Source organism: Lactuca virosa, chromosome 3 (assembly GCF_052849685.1).
Source record: "Lactuca virosa cultivar CGN04683 chromosome 3, Lactuca_virosa_CGN04683_v6, whole genome shotgun sequence".
Taxonomy (NCBI): domain Eukaryota; kingdom Viridiplantae; phylum Streptophyta; class Magnoliopsida; order Asterales; family Asteraceae; genus Lactuca; species Lactuca virosa.
Genome location: NC_136428.1, coordinates 148106224 through 148123555, shown reverse-complemented (window position 1 = coordinate 148123555; position 17332 = coordinate 148106224). Strand labels below are relative to the sequence as shown.

Sequence of the window (17332 nt, the reverse complement as noted above, 5' to 3'; positions counted from 1 at the left end):
ATTGGAGCATGACAAACCTTCATAGTCCTGATGATAAAAACTTCCATTCTCAGTGTTATTTGGTCCTTAGATTCATAAAAAGGGTCATAAACCCTTTCATGCTCAAGAAAAGACCATATCCATAGAAGTAGGTTGCTATAGCCCGAGATTAGGTCCATTTGAGGCATGCAAAGACATCAAGTTGTCGACTTACAAATGTATACCATGGAAACAATGTAGATCTATATTTTGGAACCTTAGATATGAGGAAAGCGCTTGATAGACTAACAACTATGAGGAACTCGGTGAGTTCATAGAGGAACTCGACGAGTTGGGTCGAACAGTCCTGATTCTGTTGAAAGGAAGAACTCGACTAGTTCAAAGATGGACTCGACGAGTTGAAGTGCAGTGTCACGATTCTGTTGAAAGGAAGAACTCGGCGAGTTCAAGGATGGACTCGACGAGTTGCATCGTGATTTCGCGATTATGTGATTCACGGGAACTCGACGAGTTGAATGGTAAACTCGACGAGTTGAGTCAACTCGGAGCGTTGAATTTGACTTTGACTTGACCTTGACTTTGACCATATTTGACCCTAAAGGGGTTATGAGCATGAAATGGTATCTAAGGGGTGTTTTGATTCAGGAAGTGAGTAGAGCTGATTACCGGGCAAAGATGTTTCAGCTACCATCCGACATTTGAGGTGAGTTTCCTCCTGGGTTGAACGGGTCGAAGGCACCAAGGCCGGCTCGTGTATGTTATGTGTGTTGATTAGTAGCTAAGTGTGGGCAGGGCCCGTATCTTAGCATTATTTAAGTATGGATATGGATTGATAGATTTAATTATACTTGATGTCTGTGTGATACTTTTATGTGTTTCTTAGTAGCTGAGTATGGGTGGGGCTCGTATCTCATAGATAGCTGAGTGTGGGCGAGGCCCGTATCTCATATATAGCTAAGTGTGAGCGAGGCCCGTATCTCTGTAACACCTGTTTCGAGTTTGTAGGGTATTGGTTCATGAACTCGGCGAGTTGGGAGCCCAACTCGTCGAGTAGAGTCGTGATAACATGGAACGCGGGACGGAATTACTCGGAGAGTCGACGGGTCGACTCGGCGAGTCCGAGCTGTTTAAAGAAAACCCTAAATTTTGGGGTTTCCCCCTATATAAACATCATTAGATGCCTCATAACCTTCCTTTTTCACCCTAGCAGCTGCTCACGGCCGCAAACCTCTTGTCTGGGAAGAGAGAGAGAGAGAGAGAGAGAGAGAGAGCATTTGGGAGCTTGTCTTTGGGATTTTGGGGAGGATTTCAAGCTTGAAGAGGAAGTATCAAGGGAGGAGCAGTAGATCGAGTATCTATTTCGTGTTCGACACCTTATTGAGGTATTAATCTGTTACCTTAAAGCTTAAGTCCTTAGATTTCTTTTGGAAGATTATGGTCATCCTTGAGGAAATGGAACCAAGTTTGGATCTGGACCTATCACAAGGATATGGTTCCAGATCAGGAACTTCTTAGGGCCCAAATGTCATAAAGTTGTCTCCTTGGTCCACCCTAATTCTTATTCATGCATTAGAGACTTGTAAGAAGCTTGTTGATGTGGTTTTGGCATTATGAGACTTTGTATGAACGTAAAGTTGGCAACTTTACGTGGTATTATCACTATGAGAATATGGATATGAAGTTTAGGACCTTAAATCCCTCTAGAAAGGACTGAATATGTGGGAACTCGTCGAGTCGCTCTTGTAACTCGGCGAGTCGAGAGGGTTTCCTCGTTCACGGTCAAGGGTTCACGGTCAAGAGTGTACGGTTGGGATTTTATGGCCGTAAACATCAAGGAACTCGACGAGTCTCTCGGGTGACTCGGCGAGTTGACTAGTTAAGCAAGGAATCCGACGAGTGGCTAATTGTACTCGACGAGTCAAGGTCAATATGGACTGTTGACCTTGACTACAAACATAGACTTTGACCAGGGTTGACCTGAGGGTATTTATGGGATTGTGTTAAGCTAATCACCTGGTGATTATGGGCAGTTGAGAAGGAGTAGCGTGTGGGATATGTATGATTTCAGCTTATCAATTCAGCAGTCGAGAGGTGAGTCTTCTCACCATGCCGATAGGTCTAAGGCACCAAGGCCGGCCCATGTATCTAGTTGTGATGATTGTTACCTTTGCGCTATTGATACATTATGTATTTATGTGAAGACCATGCGAGGGTTCCCATGGAAAATAGTTATATATGCAGTATGATAGTTGATTGTGTGGTATTTGGTATGCTAGTTGTCTCTGTGATACTTGCATGGAAGACCCCGATGGGTTCCCGAGGCAGTTGGATATAAGACCATGTGGGGGTTCCCATGGCTTTCCAGGCTAAGACCATGTGGGGGTTCCCATGGTAGTGGGCTAAGACCACATGGGGGTTCCAGTGGCACCCGGTGTAAGACCTTGGAGGGTTTCCAGGGCATCCTTATATGCTTGTATGTTTAGCTCATATGTTGTATGCATAGTTGCATTAGCAGATAAGACCACGTGGGGGTTCTCGTGGCGTTAGGTGTAAGACCCTGGAGGGTTTCCATGGCTTCCTTATATGATTATGTGTAGGGTTTATGTGGTAGAGATAGCTTTTACAGCTGATATGATATGAGTTATGTGGATTGTGTGTTGGGTATGCTCTTGGGGACTCACTAAGTTTTGTGCTTACGGTTTACAGTTTTGGTTTCAGGTGTCATCGATTTGGAAAAGAAGAGCCCGGATTGATCGCAGTGTACACACACCTATGATTTCCGTAATGAATGATTTTGGGATGAACTCTGATAAATGATTTACCTAACGATGATTTGAAATGTTGAAATAAATGGTATCAATGTTTTAGCTAAATTAAAAATGAAATTTTACCCTTGATTTTTGGGTCGTTACAAGTTGGTATCAGAGCCTTGGTGTGAGGGATTCAGACATACTTTCGGGTGATTCTGAACTCAAACTGAGGATCTATAAAGTTTTCAAAAGGAAATGTTTTTAAGTAAAGAATTTCTAAGACAAGAAAGGGTGTGGTGCATGCAATCAGCCGAGCTCAAGTAAGTTTCCCAGAAAACCCACTTATGTTGTCTGTTATGATTTGATTATGAATCTGTGAATCACATGCTAGTTAAGGGTAGGGGAGATGCATGTATATGTTGTATGAGCTGGTAGACTTGCATGCTAGTGCTGAGTAGTCAGCAATAGGTTGGCCTGATATGTGATGCTTGTAGCCGCGAGAGTATTGGATGCCATGCTGGACTGAGAATGATAATTGGTATTTGTAACTGCTATGTGTATGCTTTTAAAATTGTATACGGTTAGGATCTTATAGCCTTAGAATAACTGATTTGGCCTTATTTCCGGTTCCTTGTTTGGTTGTGGTCCTAGGGTAGAGTCTATTATTCGACAATCTATTAGATCCTGTTCTGTGTATAATTTGCATGCATAAGGTAGCCGGCAGCAAGGATGGATGCATGTGGACAGCATGGGTAGCGGTTTACGGGCCTAATGTTCTATGATAGTTCGTGGGTCGGGGATTTCCCTAGGGTAAGCCCAGGATGAGATTAGTGACATGAGCCACCTGATTGCGAATTGTATGCATATGTAGAATTGTTTGTTTGGAATATGTGGTTAGTTTTCCGTTGTCCGAATGCTGCTTGCTTTGTGCTTTGTGGGACTTCTACCAATGCGAGCTAGCTACTAAGTGAATATGCTAGGTCACATGTGGCACATGTTGGATAATCTCAGAGTGATGGATTTGGCCCTATTACGCAGCTCTTGTTTGAGTCTAACTGTTCTAGGATTGAGACTTTTACTTGAAGGATTATCTGATCTCTGCTACATGTGGCTATATTCATAAGGTAGCTAGTTGACATTACTGGGAATCTTTCAGTAGCTGAGGACTGGGTAGGTTGGGAACCTAGGGGAGCCTAGGAGGTGCTTCGGTGGATATTGTGCTGCTGTTTAGCAGACATTTGGTACATCATGGGAGTAGGTGACTTAGAGGATTCAGGATGATTCCGGAGGAAAGTATGGATAGGTGTGGAAGGTAGTATTGGGCCCGTACTACTGAAAGCACAGGATCCATACTCGAATCGGGGAAAGTCTTGGAGAATCTAAAAAGCCTGGGAAAGGGAATTATTGGTTATGCTCTGATAATGGGGATAGCTTCTTTGCCAGATGAGGATGAGCACACATGAAGGAGGACCAGGGTTTGGTCCCGACTCCGGTGGTGAGCCAGGTGGCGGAAGGACTGCCAGGAGTTTGATTTCACTTTGGATCTCTTGTATCAAGCGGAAAGGGTTGATTATGCGATCTATTGCACTTTCGCGATTGGAGACTATGTATTGAGGATAGTTAGTAGCCCGACGTAGAGTAGAGGTTGCTCTAACTATTGCAGTTTAGCCATTGACATTTGAGCTGGTGAGTGTGCCAGGGTGTGAGACCCTAATTGACATGATTTCTAGAGCTCGAGAGCAAGGATTGGTTTGGAGCACGTCGGGAAGAGGGGACCAAATCGGGTGCCTATATTGGAGGGTCTCGGGAAGAGACCCAAGAGTTCAAGTCTGTTGTGAGAGGCCAGCCGGGCCAGATTTAGTGCGGTACTTGCGGGAAACTGCACGAGGTAGTTTTCGTTTTGAGGATTTTAGTAAGTGTATCTTTGGGTGTGTTGCCCTGTTTGTGTTTGGACTATACATTCAAACATTTGTCATATGCCATTTGCATACCGTGAGTTACGGGGTGATTAGTGAAAAGTTGTTTCCCTCTTTGCGGGTTTGGAGCGTTCAATGTTATCTGGGTCTAGGGTTGAGATCAGTTCAGAGACATGATATGGAAGGTCTACAGTCAGAATTGGTGACTCAGCCATTATGCTTGGGTCGGCTTTTGGAAGCGCCAGGGAAAGTGGTTTACTGTTGAGGCTTTGGTCTGGGCATTGGCTATTTGGACTTCAAGATATAAGTGTGACATCATTTCAAGGCGTCTGAGATTATTATTTTCACTGGGGTTCGGGAGGTGTTTGTCTGATCTTTAGGAGTTGTGTGGTCTTTAGGGTTTGGGCTGGTAATAGAGCACTCGCATAGACAAGAAGCAGGTTGTCAGCAGTTGGTTATTAAAGAGTAAGAAGGATCGGGAATCCTTCAAAGCTCATGTATTGTGAAGACTTAGTTGAATCTAAGTGGGGGAGAATCGCGTAGGTATTCAGGACAGGGACAGGTATAAGACCGTGATGGGATTCTCGTCCTCATCGAGGGAAAATGACGGCCCAATTGGCTAATTGGTTTGAGGTTTGTGCGAGTTTGGAGTTCGGAAAAAGTCCCCAGCGTGTGAACCGCGTCTTCTTGGGGGCTTGATAACAGAATTTGGGAAAGCAGGCCGGGACTCCAATTATGAACTAAGTTCAGTTTGGGTGTTCGGTCAAGTGTATGATCGACTCTGTATACGAATCAAATTGATAGATTAGGGGTAAGGCATTGGGTTGTGATTGTGTTAGGGCGGAAGTGTTGTAAGACTACGGGGGTTCCGTAGCATTCACTAGCAACCATATGATGTGGGAAGTGTTATAAGACTACGAGGGTTCTGTAGCATTCACTAGCAGTCAGATGGTGTGGGAAGTGTTGTAAGACTACGGGGGTTCCGTAGCATTCACAAGCGGTCAGATACTGTGAAAAGTGTCGAAAGACTGCAGGGTAGCCGTGGCATTCACGGATTCATTCGGATGACTTAGGCCAGTGTGGGCCAGTTCGCAAGGTTGTGAGAAGGTCACAACATAATTGGGATCAGGGAATGGTAGGTCAAAGGATACCAGATATGACGTAAGACTACAATTATACTGGTAGCATCCACCTTTCGCGTTGGATTCAGTGGTGACAGGTTGTCAGCCTATCATGATTGGATGGATCAAATAGATGGAAGGAGACATGAGTGGCTGTATAGGTATGGCAGTTATTGTCAGACGAGGTATCCTTCGGGGATCATGTGGGACTGTTGTACGTATGTTTCTGGCTCAGTGATCGGGTAGGCGTCCGGTGGTTCAGACAGTTGGCAGACAAGATGGGACCAGGGTGGTCCCGGTTGTTCTTCAGCAAAAGCAGCTATGTAGCAGCAAGAGGAGTAGGAGCGACCTCAGGAATTTGCGGCCTGTGTGCATGGAATTGCTTGTTATTCAGTAGTCACAGTTGATCGGTGACTTTGTTCTTTAGGCAGCCTCAAGGTATTGCGAGTGGGAAGTATTCCATTTAGAATGGTTTTCTTATGGAACCAGTTCGATGATGATTCGATGTGGGCAGTCTGTAAGGGAGACAGACCATCTCAAAACTTCAGATTTCAGATGGAGTAGGTGTGATCAGGTTGCAAGGAATTCATTCATTTTCGGAGTTCGCGTTGCTGAAGGTGTCGCTCTGGAAATGGATTATCAGGATTCGGAAGAGGGGCAAGCTAGGACCTCGGTTTTCAGGCCGTTCAAGATCTCAGCCCGGGTGGGCAATGTGGCATATCGCTTGGATCTGCCAGAGGAGCTTAGCCAGACTCACAACACCTTCCACATGTCTTAGCTTCGGGAGTGTGTCTTGGTCGAGTCTACAGCCGTTTCAATGGATGACATTCAGATGAATGAGAGTCTGAACTACATCGAGAAACCCGTTGCCATCTTGGATAGGAAGACGAAGGTTCTTCGGAATAAAGGAGTAAGACTGGTGAAAGTGCAATGGCAGCATCGGAAGGGTTCCGAGTGGACTTAGGAATCGGAAGAGGATATGCGAGAGCATTACCTCGATTTATTTGGGTCATCAGACTTCGAGGACGAAGTCTAGTTCAAGTGAGGGAGACTTGTAACACATGTTTCGAGTTTGTAGGGTATTGGTGCATGAACTCGGCGAGTTGGGAGCCCAACTCGTCGAGTATAGTCGTGATAACAAGGAACGCGGGACGGACCGACTCGGCGAGTCGACGGTTCGACTCGGCGAGTCCGAGCTATTTAAAGAAAACCCTAAATTTTGGGGTTTGCCCCCTATATAAGCATCATTAGCTGCCTCATAGCCTTCCTTTTTCACCCTAGAAGCTGCTCACGGCCGCAAACCTCTTGTGTGGGAAGAGAGAGAGAGCATTTAGGAGCTTGTTTTTGGGATTTTGGGGAGGATTTCAAGCTTGAAGAGGAAGTATCAAGGGAGGAGCACTAGATCGAGTATCTATTTCGTGTTCGGCGCCTTATTGAGGTATTAATCTGTTACCTTAAAGCTTAAGTCCTTAGATTTCTTTTGGAAGATTATGGCCATCCTTGAGGAAATGGAACCAAGTTTGGATCTGGACCTATCACAAGGATATGGTTCCAGATCTGGAACTTCTTAGGTCCCAAATGTCATAAAGTTGACTCCTTGGTGCACCCTAATTCTTATTCATGCATTAGAGACTTGTAAGAAGCTTGTTGATGTGGTTTTGGCATTATGAGACTTTGTATGAACGTAAAGTTGGCAACTTTACGTGGTATTATCACTAGGAGAATATGGATCTGAAGTTTGGGACCTTAAATCCCTATAGAAAGGACCGAATATGTGGGAACTCGTCGAGTCGCTCTTGTAATTCGGCGAGTCGAGAGGGTTTCCTCGTTCACGGTCAAGAGTGTACGGTTGGGATTTTACGGCCGTAAACATCAAGGAACTCGACGAGTCTCTCGGGTGACTCGGTGAGTTGACGAGTTAAGCAAGGAACCCGACGAGTGGCTAATTGTACTCGATGAGTCAAGGTCAATATGGACTGTTGACCTTGACTACAGACATAGACTTTGACCAGGGTTGACCTGAGGGTATTTATGGGATTGTGTTAAGCTAATCACCTGGTGATTATGGGCAGTTGAGAAGGAGTAGCATGTGGGATATGTATGATTTCAGCTTATCAGTTCAGCAGTCGAGAGGTGAGTCTTCTCACCATACCAATGGGTCTAAGGCACCAAGGCCGACCCATTTATCTAGTTGTGATGATTGTTACATTTGTGCTATTGATACATTATGTATTTATGTGAAGACCATGCGAGGGTTCCCATGGAAAATAGTTATATATGCAGTATGCTAGTTGATTGTGTGGTATTTGGTATGCTAGTTGTCTCTGTGATACTTGCATGGAAGACCCCGAGGGGTTCCCGAGGTAGTTGGATATAAGACCATGTGGGGGTTCCCATGGCTTTCTAGGCTAAGACCATGTGGGGGTTCCCATGGCAGTGGGCTAAGACCACGTGGGGGTTCCAGTGGCACCCGGTGTAAGACCTTGGAGGGTTTCCAGGGCATCCTTATATGTTTGTATGTTTAGCTAATATCTTGTATGTATAGTTGCATTGGCAGATAAGACCACGTGGGGGTTCCCGTGGCGTTAGGTGTAAGACCCTGCAGGGTTTCCATGGCTTCCTTATATGTGGTAGAGATAGCTTTTACAGCTGATATAATATGAGTTATGTGGATTGTGTGTGGGGTATGCTCTGGGGGACTCACTAAGTTTTGTGCTTACGGTTTATAGTTTTGGTTTCAGGTATCATCGATTTAGAAAAGAAGAGCTCGGATTGATCGCAGTGTACACACACCTATGATTTCCGCAATGAATGATTTTGGGATGAACTCTGATAAATGATTTACCTAACGATGATTTGAAATGTTGAAATAAATGGTATCAATGTTTTAGCTAAATTAAAAATAAAATTTTACCCTTGATTTTTGGGTCGTTACAATCTCATAGATAGATGAGTGTGGGCTAGGCTCGTATCTCATAGTAGCGGAGTGTGGGCGAGGCCCGTATCTCCTATTTAGCCGAGTGTAGGCGGGGCCCGTATCTCCTAATAGCATGATTATGTGTATGGTATGTGGTAGTTTGGGGAAAATTCACTAAGCTTCATGCTTACGCTTTTCAGTTTTGGTTTCTGGTACTTCCGGTAGCAAATGGAAGAGCCCAAGATGACTGCAGTGCACACACCATTATGTTTAGTCTGGGATTGTTTACGCTGATGTTTTGATTTGGAAACTATGATAATGATGTTTTGAGATATTTTGACTCATGTTCTGATTAGATGTTTTGATAACTATGGTTTTATTTGGTAATATAAAATTAAATTTTTAGACCGTATTTTTGGGATGTTTCATATATAATGTTTCTAAAAATATTTCTATATGATTTACCGTATACGAGTACTCCCCGAGTAATCTGAATACTCGTTACTCCTCCGTCGGCCGAACAGATACCGAGTAACGAGTTCTGTAACATTGGTTTTTTTTAGAGATGGAGATGGAAATACGGGTAAGGGCGAGAAATATAACATGACTCCGACAAGGTTTTTTTTAGAGATGGCAAACATATTATAAAAATGTATGACGTATTTTTACTACATACAATTTTGTCTCTCGTAAATCATTAATATTTGACAAAAAATTTAGGACATTTTTTTGTCTATCATAAACTCTGTATAGTTCTAATTGATATGTAATATATTCTCATATTTCTAGTAGTGCAACTTGTTGGTGCCTTTTCCTTTGTTGTAGTATAACTAGTTTTTCCAAAAAAAAATGTTACAACACTTCCAAGACACCTCATGTAATAATTGTGCTAATCTAAATTTAAGTAATTGATGTAAAAAAGTCGCTTTAGAAGATAAATTTTGATTTTTATTGTAAAATAATTGCTAATGATGAGAAGACAAGATGTATTAATTTGTTGTATCAACTTTTGAGATTCAAATGGGAGGATATCATTTTGCCAAAGAAGTATAAATATGATATTAGGATGTGAAATAAATATTAAATGGCTTCTAGCTCAACGGTATTAGATGTTGTCTTTATTTATTGAGGTTGCAGGAAACAGTCTTATCAGGAACATAGATGATATAATGAGTAGTTTAAGAGTAGATTAGATTTGGCGTTCCGATGAAAAATAAATGAACAATATCATATTTATTTGATCTGAGATATTTTCACTTCAAGCCCAACCCCATACTCTCTCAAATTGTGATATTAGAAATAAAAAATAGATTGTGTAACACAGAACTATAGTCTAGTAGATTGTATATTAATTGGTATTTGAGATATCATTTTAGTGCATATCATTCTTATGCTTGATTTTTGCTTGGTTGGAATCTTGGTGATTGTGGTATATACTAGGTAAAAAATCAAGTTGATAACTTGCATGATATCTTCGATAAATTAGATGTTATCATGTTGAAATAGTACCCAGAACGTGTAATACATCAAAAGATAATATGTTCTTATTTTTAAAAAAGAAAACTCTACATAGACATTGTTTTAACTAATGATGGCTAATTAACTTAACATTGTTTTATATATTACACAAATGTAATTATTAACTATATAAGTAATTGTGTGTTCTTCTATTGATTAGTTAAACATATCACAATGTTTCTAATGAAGTGATAAACGCATAAACTGGGAGAACGGAAACTAGCATCTCACAGATAACCACCTCATCCATTTTAAGTTTACCTTCCTCTTTCCTTCGCCGATTGTTTTTTTAGCACAATTATCAACTGGGAACTCATTTTCTTCCTGTAAAATAATGTCATAATGTAAATATAAGTATATAAAAAAAGATAAAATTGGAGATGGTAATTTTAGCTCGGTTACATTTACTAATGGTATAATTACATGAGTTGTATCTTATATCTAACAATTCAAATATATATAATAATAAAATAGCTAAAAAGGAAATGGAAGAAAAATTGCTCATATATGAAAGAAGCTCTACCCTTGTGGCATAAGCAGTCGACGAGCTCGATCTTGATGTACTCCTCTCTTCCATATCTAAAATCAACTGCAAAATGAACGGTTACATCAAATTCTTGAATCAGACCATTTTCAAAACAAACAAACAAAATCAAATGTAGCACAAATCATTACAACACTATGAATTCCTATACATAAATGGTCAAATCCAAGTGAGGTAAAACCTTTAGTACACGATTCTCGAGCATGGAAAGTCGATCAATAAGGGTGCCTTTGTGATGAACATCGTCAAGGGCAGACAATAATGTTTTGCAATTCGTCTGGTCCTCAAACTTCTCTTTATGGTTGTCTTCATGATCATAATCATCATCATCGTCATCATCATCATGACTGCCATTGTTGGTTGTAGTAGATCCAAATCTTGTTGATTTGCTATGTTTTTCCTCTAATATTTGTAACTGAGAAAAGAGTTGGGTTTGTAAAACCAAGTTCAATAAACAGAATATGAATCAAAAGAAATGAATAGATTACCAGGCGATCGAGACGATCGATTCTTGGGAGAACAGGCAAAGTTGGTTCCATACTCTGGTTGCATGCAAAGTCCTCAGATTCTGAATTTTGATATAATGTAGAGAGAAGGTGGGGGTTTGCTTTAATGGCGTAATAGGTTAAAATGAATGATCGACTAAAATATGAATAAACTTCTAAGGGTGGATTGAAGGTGGACCCTTCAACATTGTTTTATATATCATCTAATTATATATAAAATAGAATTGAGTTGGAAGTTCTTCCCTATCGTTTTGTATGGATTTAAATTTGTACATCAAGTAAGCGTACAAGCTATGATGCATGATGTCTAACTTATTAAAGCTTAATTATATTGTTCTTATTATTTTAAGAATATTTTATGGGGGAAGAGAAAATCTCGTAGAAAATGGAAAGCTCACGTCTCCATATCCATGCCCATGCCCATGCTCTCATCAATTACACTATTTCCATCCGTTCACATGAATATGATACATGCAGATAAAATCCATCGATCTAAGTCATCTAACATTATTTTTTGTATTTTGATATTAAAAAATAAAACAAGCTAGGTCGGTTGTATGATGATAATTATTTAAAAAATGTGATTTTAATCATTTTATCCCTTCATCTACTTCTGTTACAGCCAACAACGTGAACATGGTCAAACTGATTCATAATTGCCACTGTTCAAAATAGATCTAACGGCTCAAAACTAGCTAGCATGATCTAATTTAGTTTTTGTATATACGTAAATAAATGATGTTTGCAATAAATGATGTGGCTTTTATACATTATCTCTTCTGATACTCAACTAGCAAGTTGTCATCAAATGGCTGCAAATGTGTCCACGTTGCTGCTTGATAATAATATAGAGACGATCAAATCCAATGCATAAAAAGAGTCAACTTGGACCGAAACAATAACTAGAGGGTGTGTGTTTCGCTATACTTATTAACAAACTAACAAACGTTTTTAACTTTTTAACCTGTAGCTTATTAGCTTATAGTGATCAAAACGGAACTTTTAAAAAAGTGTTTGGATTAGTTTATCCGGTGTCAAAACGTTATAAATTGATAATTCATTTTTAGTGTTTTGCAAAATGACAAAAAAAAAAAGGCTTCTTAGAGATGTTGGACATCTATAAGTTATAAGGAGTTTTGATAAGTTAGGGGTTAGTAACTTATCTGACTTATCTTTGGTTTCACACCGCTATGAGTTGTTTTAAAAAAAACAGTCTATCCAAACACTCATTTTAACTTATACCGGTGTGGAACCGGTTATAAGTTTAAAAACTCCTTTTTAAGCTTATCCAAACACCCTCTTAATTCTAGTGTAGTACTGTCTGCATTCTATAAGTTTTTGGTTGATATGAAAACGTTAATCCATGACTTCTAAACTATTAGTTGTTGAGCTCTCCTGCATGTCGGTATCGAGGATGACTAGATTGCATCTGTTATTGGTATCCAACACAGATGGCTATGTTATCTATGTTAAAGATAGTTGAATCATATACATACTGTCATGGTTGATGAAAGTGTTGATATTAAGGCTTAATTTAAGTTCAATTTTGTGCATAAACATGAAGAACCTTAAATCAGTTGAAGAACAAATACTTGAAGGGAATGATAACTTCAATGATGTTGAAGATGATGATGCCACATTATGATCATTTCAGTTTCCATATAATGGTGTTTTAGTGATGGATTTTGATACCAAAGGACTTCCAGCCTAGCGTATCGAGTGTTATCCTCTTTCATTGAGGTTGAGGATTCAAGTACCGTCTGTGACATAAGTGAATTAAGAAGTAGGTTATATATGCTGTTAAAAAAATGATCGATTTTAATGTATGAAATTACGCAGACAGAGAATATTTAGAATATGAAAGGGAAGAACCGTTAATGCCTCATGTATGTCCTCCTCTATGCGTGTTTAATTGATCAATTACTTAGAACCACACATAATTAATTGGTTCATCAAGTTATGGACACGTGGCAACTCCAATCATATATTGTACACATAATTAATCCCCGAGACCTAATATGCCATTATGAAAATGTTATGGTGCATAATATATTATACCTAACACATAAAAAACCTAATATGTCATTATGAAAATGTTATGGTGCATAATATATTATACCTAACACATAAAAATCATTATCAAAATAGTCTGATGGTCATACTAAGAGGGTGTTTGGATAGGAAAAAAAATGTCTGTTTATTGCTTATTGTTTATTCTCACCACAATAAGCTGAGTTGAAGTGTTTGGATAGGTAGCTTAAAAAATCAGCTTATTGTGGTAGGAATAAGCTAAATAAGCTGATTTCAATAAGCAAGGGGGTAATGCTTATTGCTTATTGCTTAATTTTAATGATTTCGAAAATTACGTAATTACCCTTCAAAACAACGATACATAAACCCATAACCCTTTTGGTCGATCAATTGCTGCCGATCGCTATTCCTTCTCCCTGCTGCCATCGCCGATCTTCAAGATACCAGCCATCGACCATCGACGATCAGGTAAGGAATCGGCTGGCTATTTTTTTTCTCACCTGTTAACGCAATCTGTATGCGTTTCTTTTTTTTTTTTTTTGTGTTTGATCATGCAGAAACAAGAGTCGATTTCCACTTTCATTCTTGAATGTTCCTTTTTTCTTCATTCTTTGATTGTTCTTGTTATTAGCTTGTGGTTATTGCCCCTTTTCTCGCCTGATTGTTCTTGTATGATGTAGTTTTTTTTTTTTTGCTCCTACTGCACTGTGAATTGCACCTGTGATGTTTGATCATAAATTTCCCTGACATGCTTCTATTTTTACTTCTTTATTGTTGTGGTTATTTGTTTCTATTGATTGTAGTGATTCTTGTTTGTATTTAAGAATTTTCTTCATTAACTAGTGGTTATTTTTTTCTTGCTGTTTTGATTCACCATTAGCTTGAATTTTAGATTTTTCTTCATTCCTTATGATGATGCAATATAGGTAATGGACCCTGTCAATGTTCATGATGTCGATATTAATACACCCAAAATGAAAGTTACAAATAGGTTTCATTGGGATCCCCATACATTCAAGATATTTCTTGAGGAATGTATGACGGAGCTAAAAAACGGGAATAGACCGACTACTTATTTCAAACTGACCGCGTGCCAAAATATATGTAAGAGACTTTTGGAACGAACGGGTAAAGAATTGGACAGAAATCAAATGAAAAACAAATGGGACATTATGCGGAAAGAGTTCAAATATTATAACCGTTTAACAAGACTAGAAACGGGAATTTCAACTGATCCCATGAAAAATATAATCTCAGCATCAAAGGAATGGTGGGATGAGAAAATAAAGGTAATAATTAAAAAGTGTATCTAACAATATATTATTTGTATTGTGTTTTTCGTGACATTCTCATTTTGTACATATAAGAAGATAAAGAGTATGCTAAGTTTAAGGATAAGAATTTGGATGTATATCAGACATATTATGAGGCTTTATTTCGGGATACTATAGATGTTGGGGAAACAATCCATAGACATTTTCATAAAGTCTTGGATGATGTGGTTAACCTAAGTAAGGACATCATCAAACCCAATGCTAACTACAACGAAACTATACCAGAATATATTTTAAATAACCCTCGGTATTATCCATACTTCAAGGTACTTATTTGTTGCAAAGTTATATTATTTGGTGAATTTGTATAATAGTAAAACTAATTGGTAACTTATTATATTTTTTGAATTTGTAGGATTGTATTGGTGCCATCGATGGAACACACATGAAGGCCTCTGTTCCGCAACATGACCAAATCAAATACATTGGACGAAAGAATTGTGTTACTCAAAATATTATGGCAGCATGTGATTTCAACATGTGCTTTACCTTTGCGTGGGCTGGATGGGAGGGGACTGCACATGACACAAGAATTTTCAATGAAGCGCGAAGGAGACGTGAAGTTAAGTTTCCACTTCCAGCTGATGGTTAGTATCATTACTTATTAATAGAAGTGTTATATTTTCAAACCATATAAATGAATAACAATCTTTTTTTTTTACTTCTATAGGTAAGTTTTACCTTGTAGACGCCGGATATCCTAATACAAAAGGTTATCTTGCTCCCTACAAAGGTTCAAACATCCGTTATCATATTCCTGATTTTCGAGGTGGACAGACTCGTGCCTCGCGGGAACCAAATGGCTTCAAAGAAAAATTTAACTACTATCATTCGTCACTTCGCAATGTAATTGAACGAACTTTTGGAGTTTGGAAGGCTCGATGGGTGTTACTAAGAGATATGCATGTAAATTTCAACTTCGAGACCCAAGTAAAAATTGTGCTAGCTTCAATGGCAATTCACAATTACATTAGAATGAGCGGTAGTTGTGATGCAGCATTTCAAATAGCGCAAGAAGAATCTTATATTCCGCGCAATGATGAAGGGCCCGATGATGGTATTGAGCCACATGACGAAGTATCAAGTACACAACGCAGAAGTGACGATATGTATATGAGTGCAGTACGCGATATGATTACGGGACAAATATTCTCAAAGTCAAACACCCGTGCACGTAACAGCGTATGATTTGTTTTGAAACGATTTTTATGGTTTAATGTAGTAGCATGAAACTATTTTGGTTGGTATGTTGGATATTTTGGATAATATGTTGGATAATATGGATTTGGAATGAAATTTATGGTTTCATATAAATAAGAAAATGTTTTTTAGGTAAAAATAGGTATAAAAATAATGTGGTAAATGTTTTTTTAGTTATTATGAAGAAAAAAAGTATTATTATTATTTAAAAAAAAAACAAAAATGTTTTGTTTGAATAAGAAAATTATGCTAAAATATAAGAGGAAACCCCATTTTGGTTATTTTACTCATATAAGCTGTTTTGTTTGCCAAACACTTAAAAATGCTTATTGCTTATTGTTTATTCCTACCGCAATAAGGTAATCCAAACACTTTTTAAAAAACTGCGTATTCTTACCACAATAAACAAATAAACAATAAGCTAATAAGCTAAAAACTTATTTATCCAAACACCCTCTAAGAGGTTATTTCGATTTTTTTTTTCACTTGGTTGATTGACTATTTATATTTATTTATTAGTTTGCATGGTCAAGTGAATTCATATTGTTTAATATTAACATCAAAACAGAAAAGTAAAGCCTAACACGCCATTTAGAAACCGATCATACTTCCTTTTTTTTTGCTTGCAAGAAGAAAGATTTTTATTACCGAACACCAAGTTAGCGAGGAGCTAGGAAAAAAAAAAGCATGGGAGCAGTTGAAAGCTATGATGATTGATAGATTGGTATAAAGTCAATGGTGGACCTTAGTGGGAGCACATGGTAGCCCATGCTGGCCTTCAAAATTTTAGGTGCAGTTGAAAAAATTTTAATTTTTTTTTCCGTGTAGTGCAGTTTCCGAGTGTGGTACCCTTGACATTTTGTTTTGGGATAATGATTTAAAAGGATAATATATTTTTTGATTTGTACACATTTTGTTACTGAGTTTTTTTTTCGTCCGCATTTACCCCTTCAACTTGTTAAACTGTATACATTCAGTCCTTATGACCGGCTACTCCAGGTTTCCCGGTAAAAATGACTTAATAAGGTAATATATTTCTCACTTTGTACACATTTAGTCCTTTTTTTTTTTGCAAAATAAGTCCTTTTTTTATACTCATTCAGTACTTATGAAAGATTTTTTAGTTTTTTCTCACGAAATCTTACGTGGGACATTCATTAATGAGGTGTATGAGGTTTTTGATGCTTATATCCATCACGATCTCGACTACTTGGTTGCTTAGGTCATGTGTTCTGAACGTCATAACTTCTTCATATGATCTCGGATTTTAACGATCTTTATATCCGTACGTTCGTATTTTAGTCTACTACAACTTTCATTTAGATTACTCCCATTAAAAAATAATATATTTTTACTTACGATTTTTATATCCATACGCGGTGGCAGATTTAGTATGGTCCCGGTGTTGCACCGACAACACCTGTTTTTTCTGTTCGCAGTGGAAAATTTTTCGATTTATTTTTTATGTTTATACCTATTTTCCATGTATCGGCAACACTTATTTCATCTCGGCAAC

General features: G+C 38.7%; 2 protein-coding genes across 2 annotated transcripts; one reads left to right on the top strand and one right to left on the bottom strand.

Moving 5' to 3' along the window:
• Window positions 1–10178: 10178 nt before the first annotated feature.
• On the bottom strand, window positions 10179–11416 carry LOC145162664 (uncharacterized). The gene is made up of 4 exons (XM_079081742.1): window positions 11234–11416; window positions 10927–11160; window positions 10725–10790; window positions 10179–10525 (listed from the first exon to the last, which is right to left on the bottom strand). Exons 1-4 carry the CDS (start codon window positions 11282–11284, stop codon window positions 10421–10423), a joined length of 456 nt encoding a protein of 151 aa, XP_078937868.1. The 5' UTR covers window positions 11285–11416; the 3' UTR covers window positions 10179–10420.
• A 1393-nt stretch (window positions 11417–12809) lies between these two features.
• Window positions 12810–15804, top strand: LOC145164157 (uncharacterized). Its single transcript, XM_079082882.1, has 7 exons — window positions 12810–12869; window positions 13840–13951; window positions 14086–14093; window positions 14209–14571; window positions 14700–14882; window positions 14972–15203; window positions 15287–15804. The coding sequence occupies exons 1-7, from the start codon at window positions 12810–12812 to the stop codon at window positions 15802–15804; spliced, it is 1476 nt and encodes a 491-aa protein (XP_078939008.1).
• The last annotated feature ends 1528 nt before the right edge of the window (window positions 15805–17332 follow it).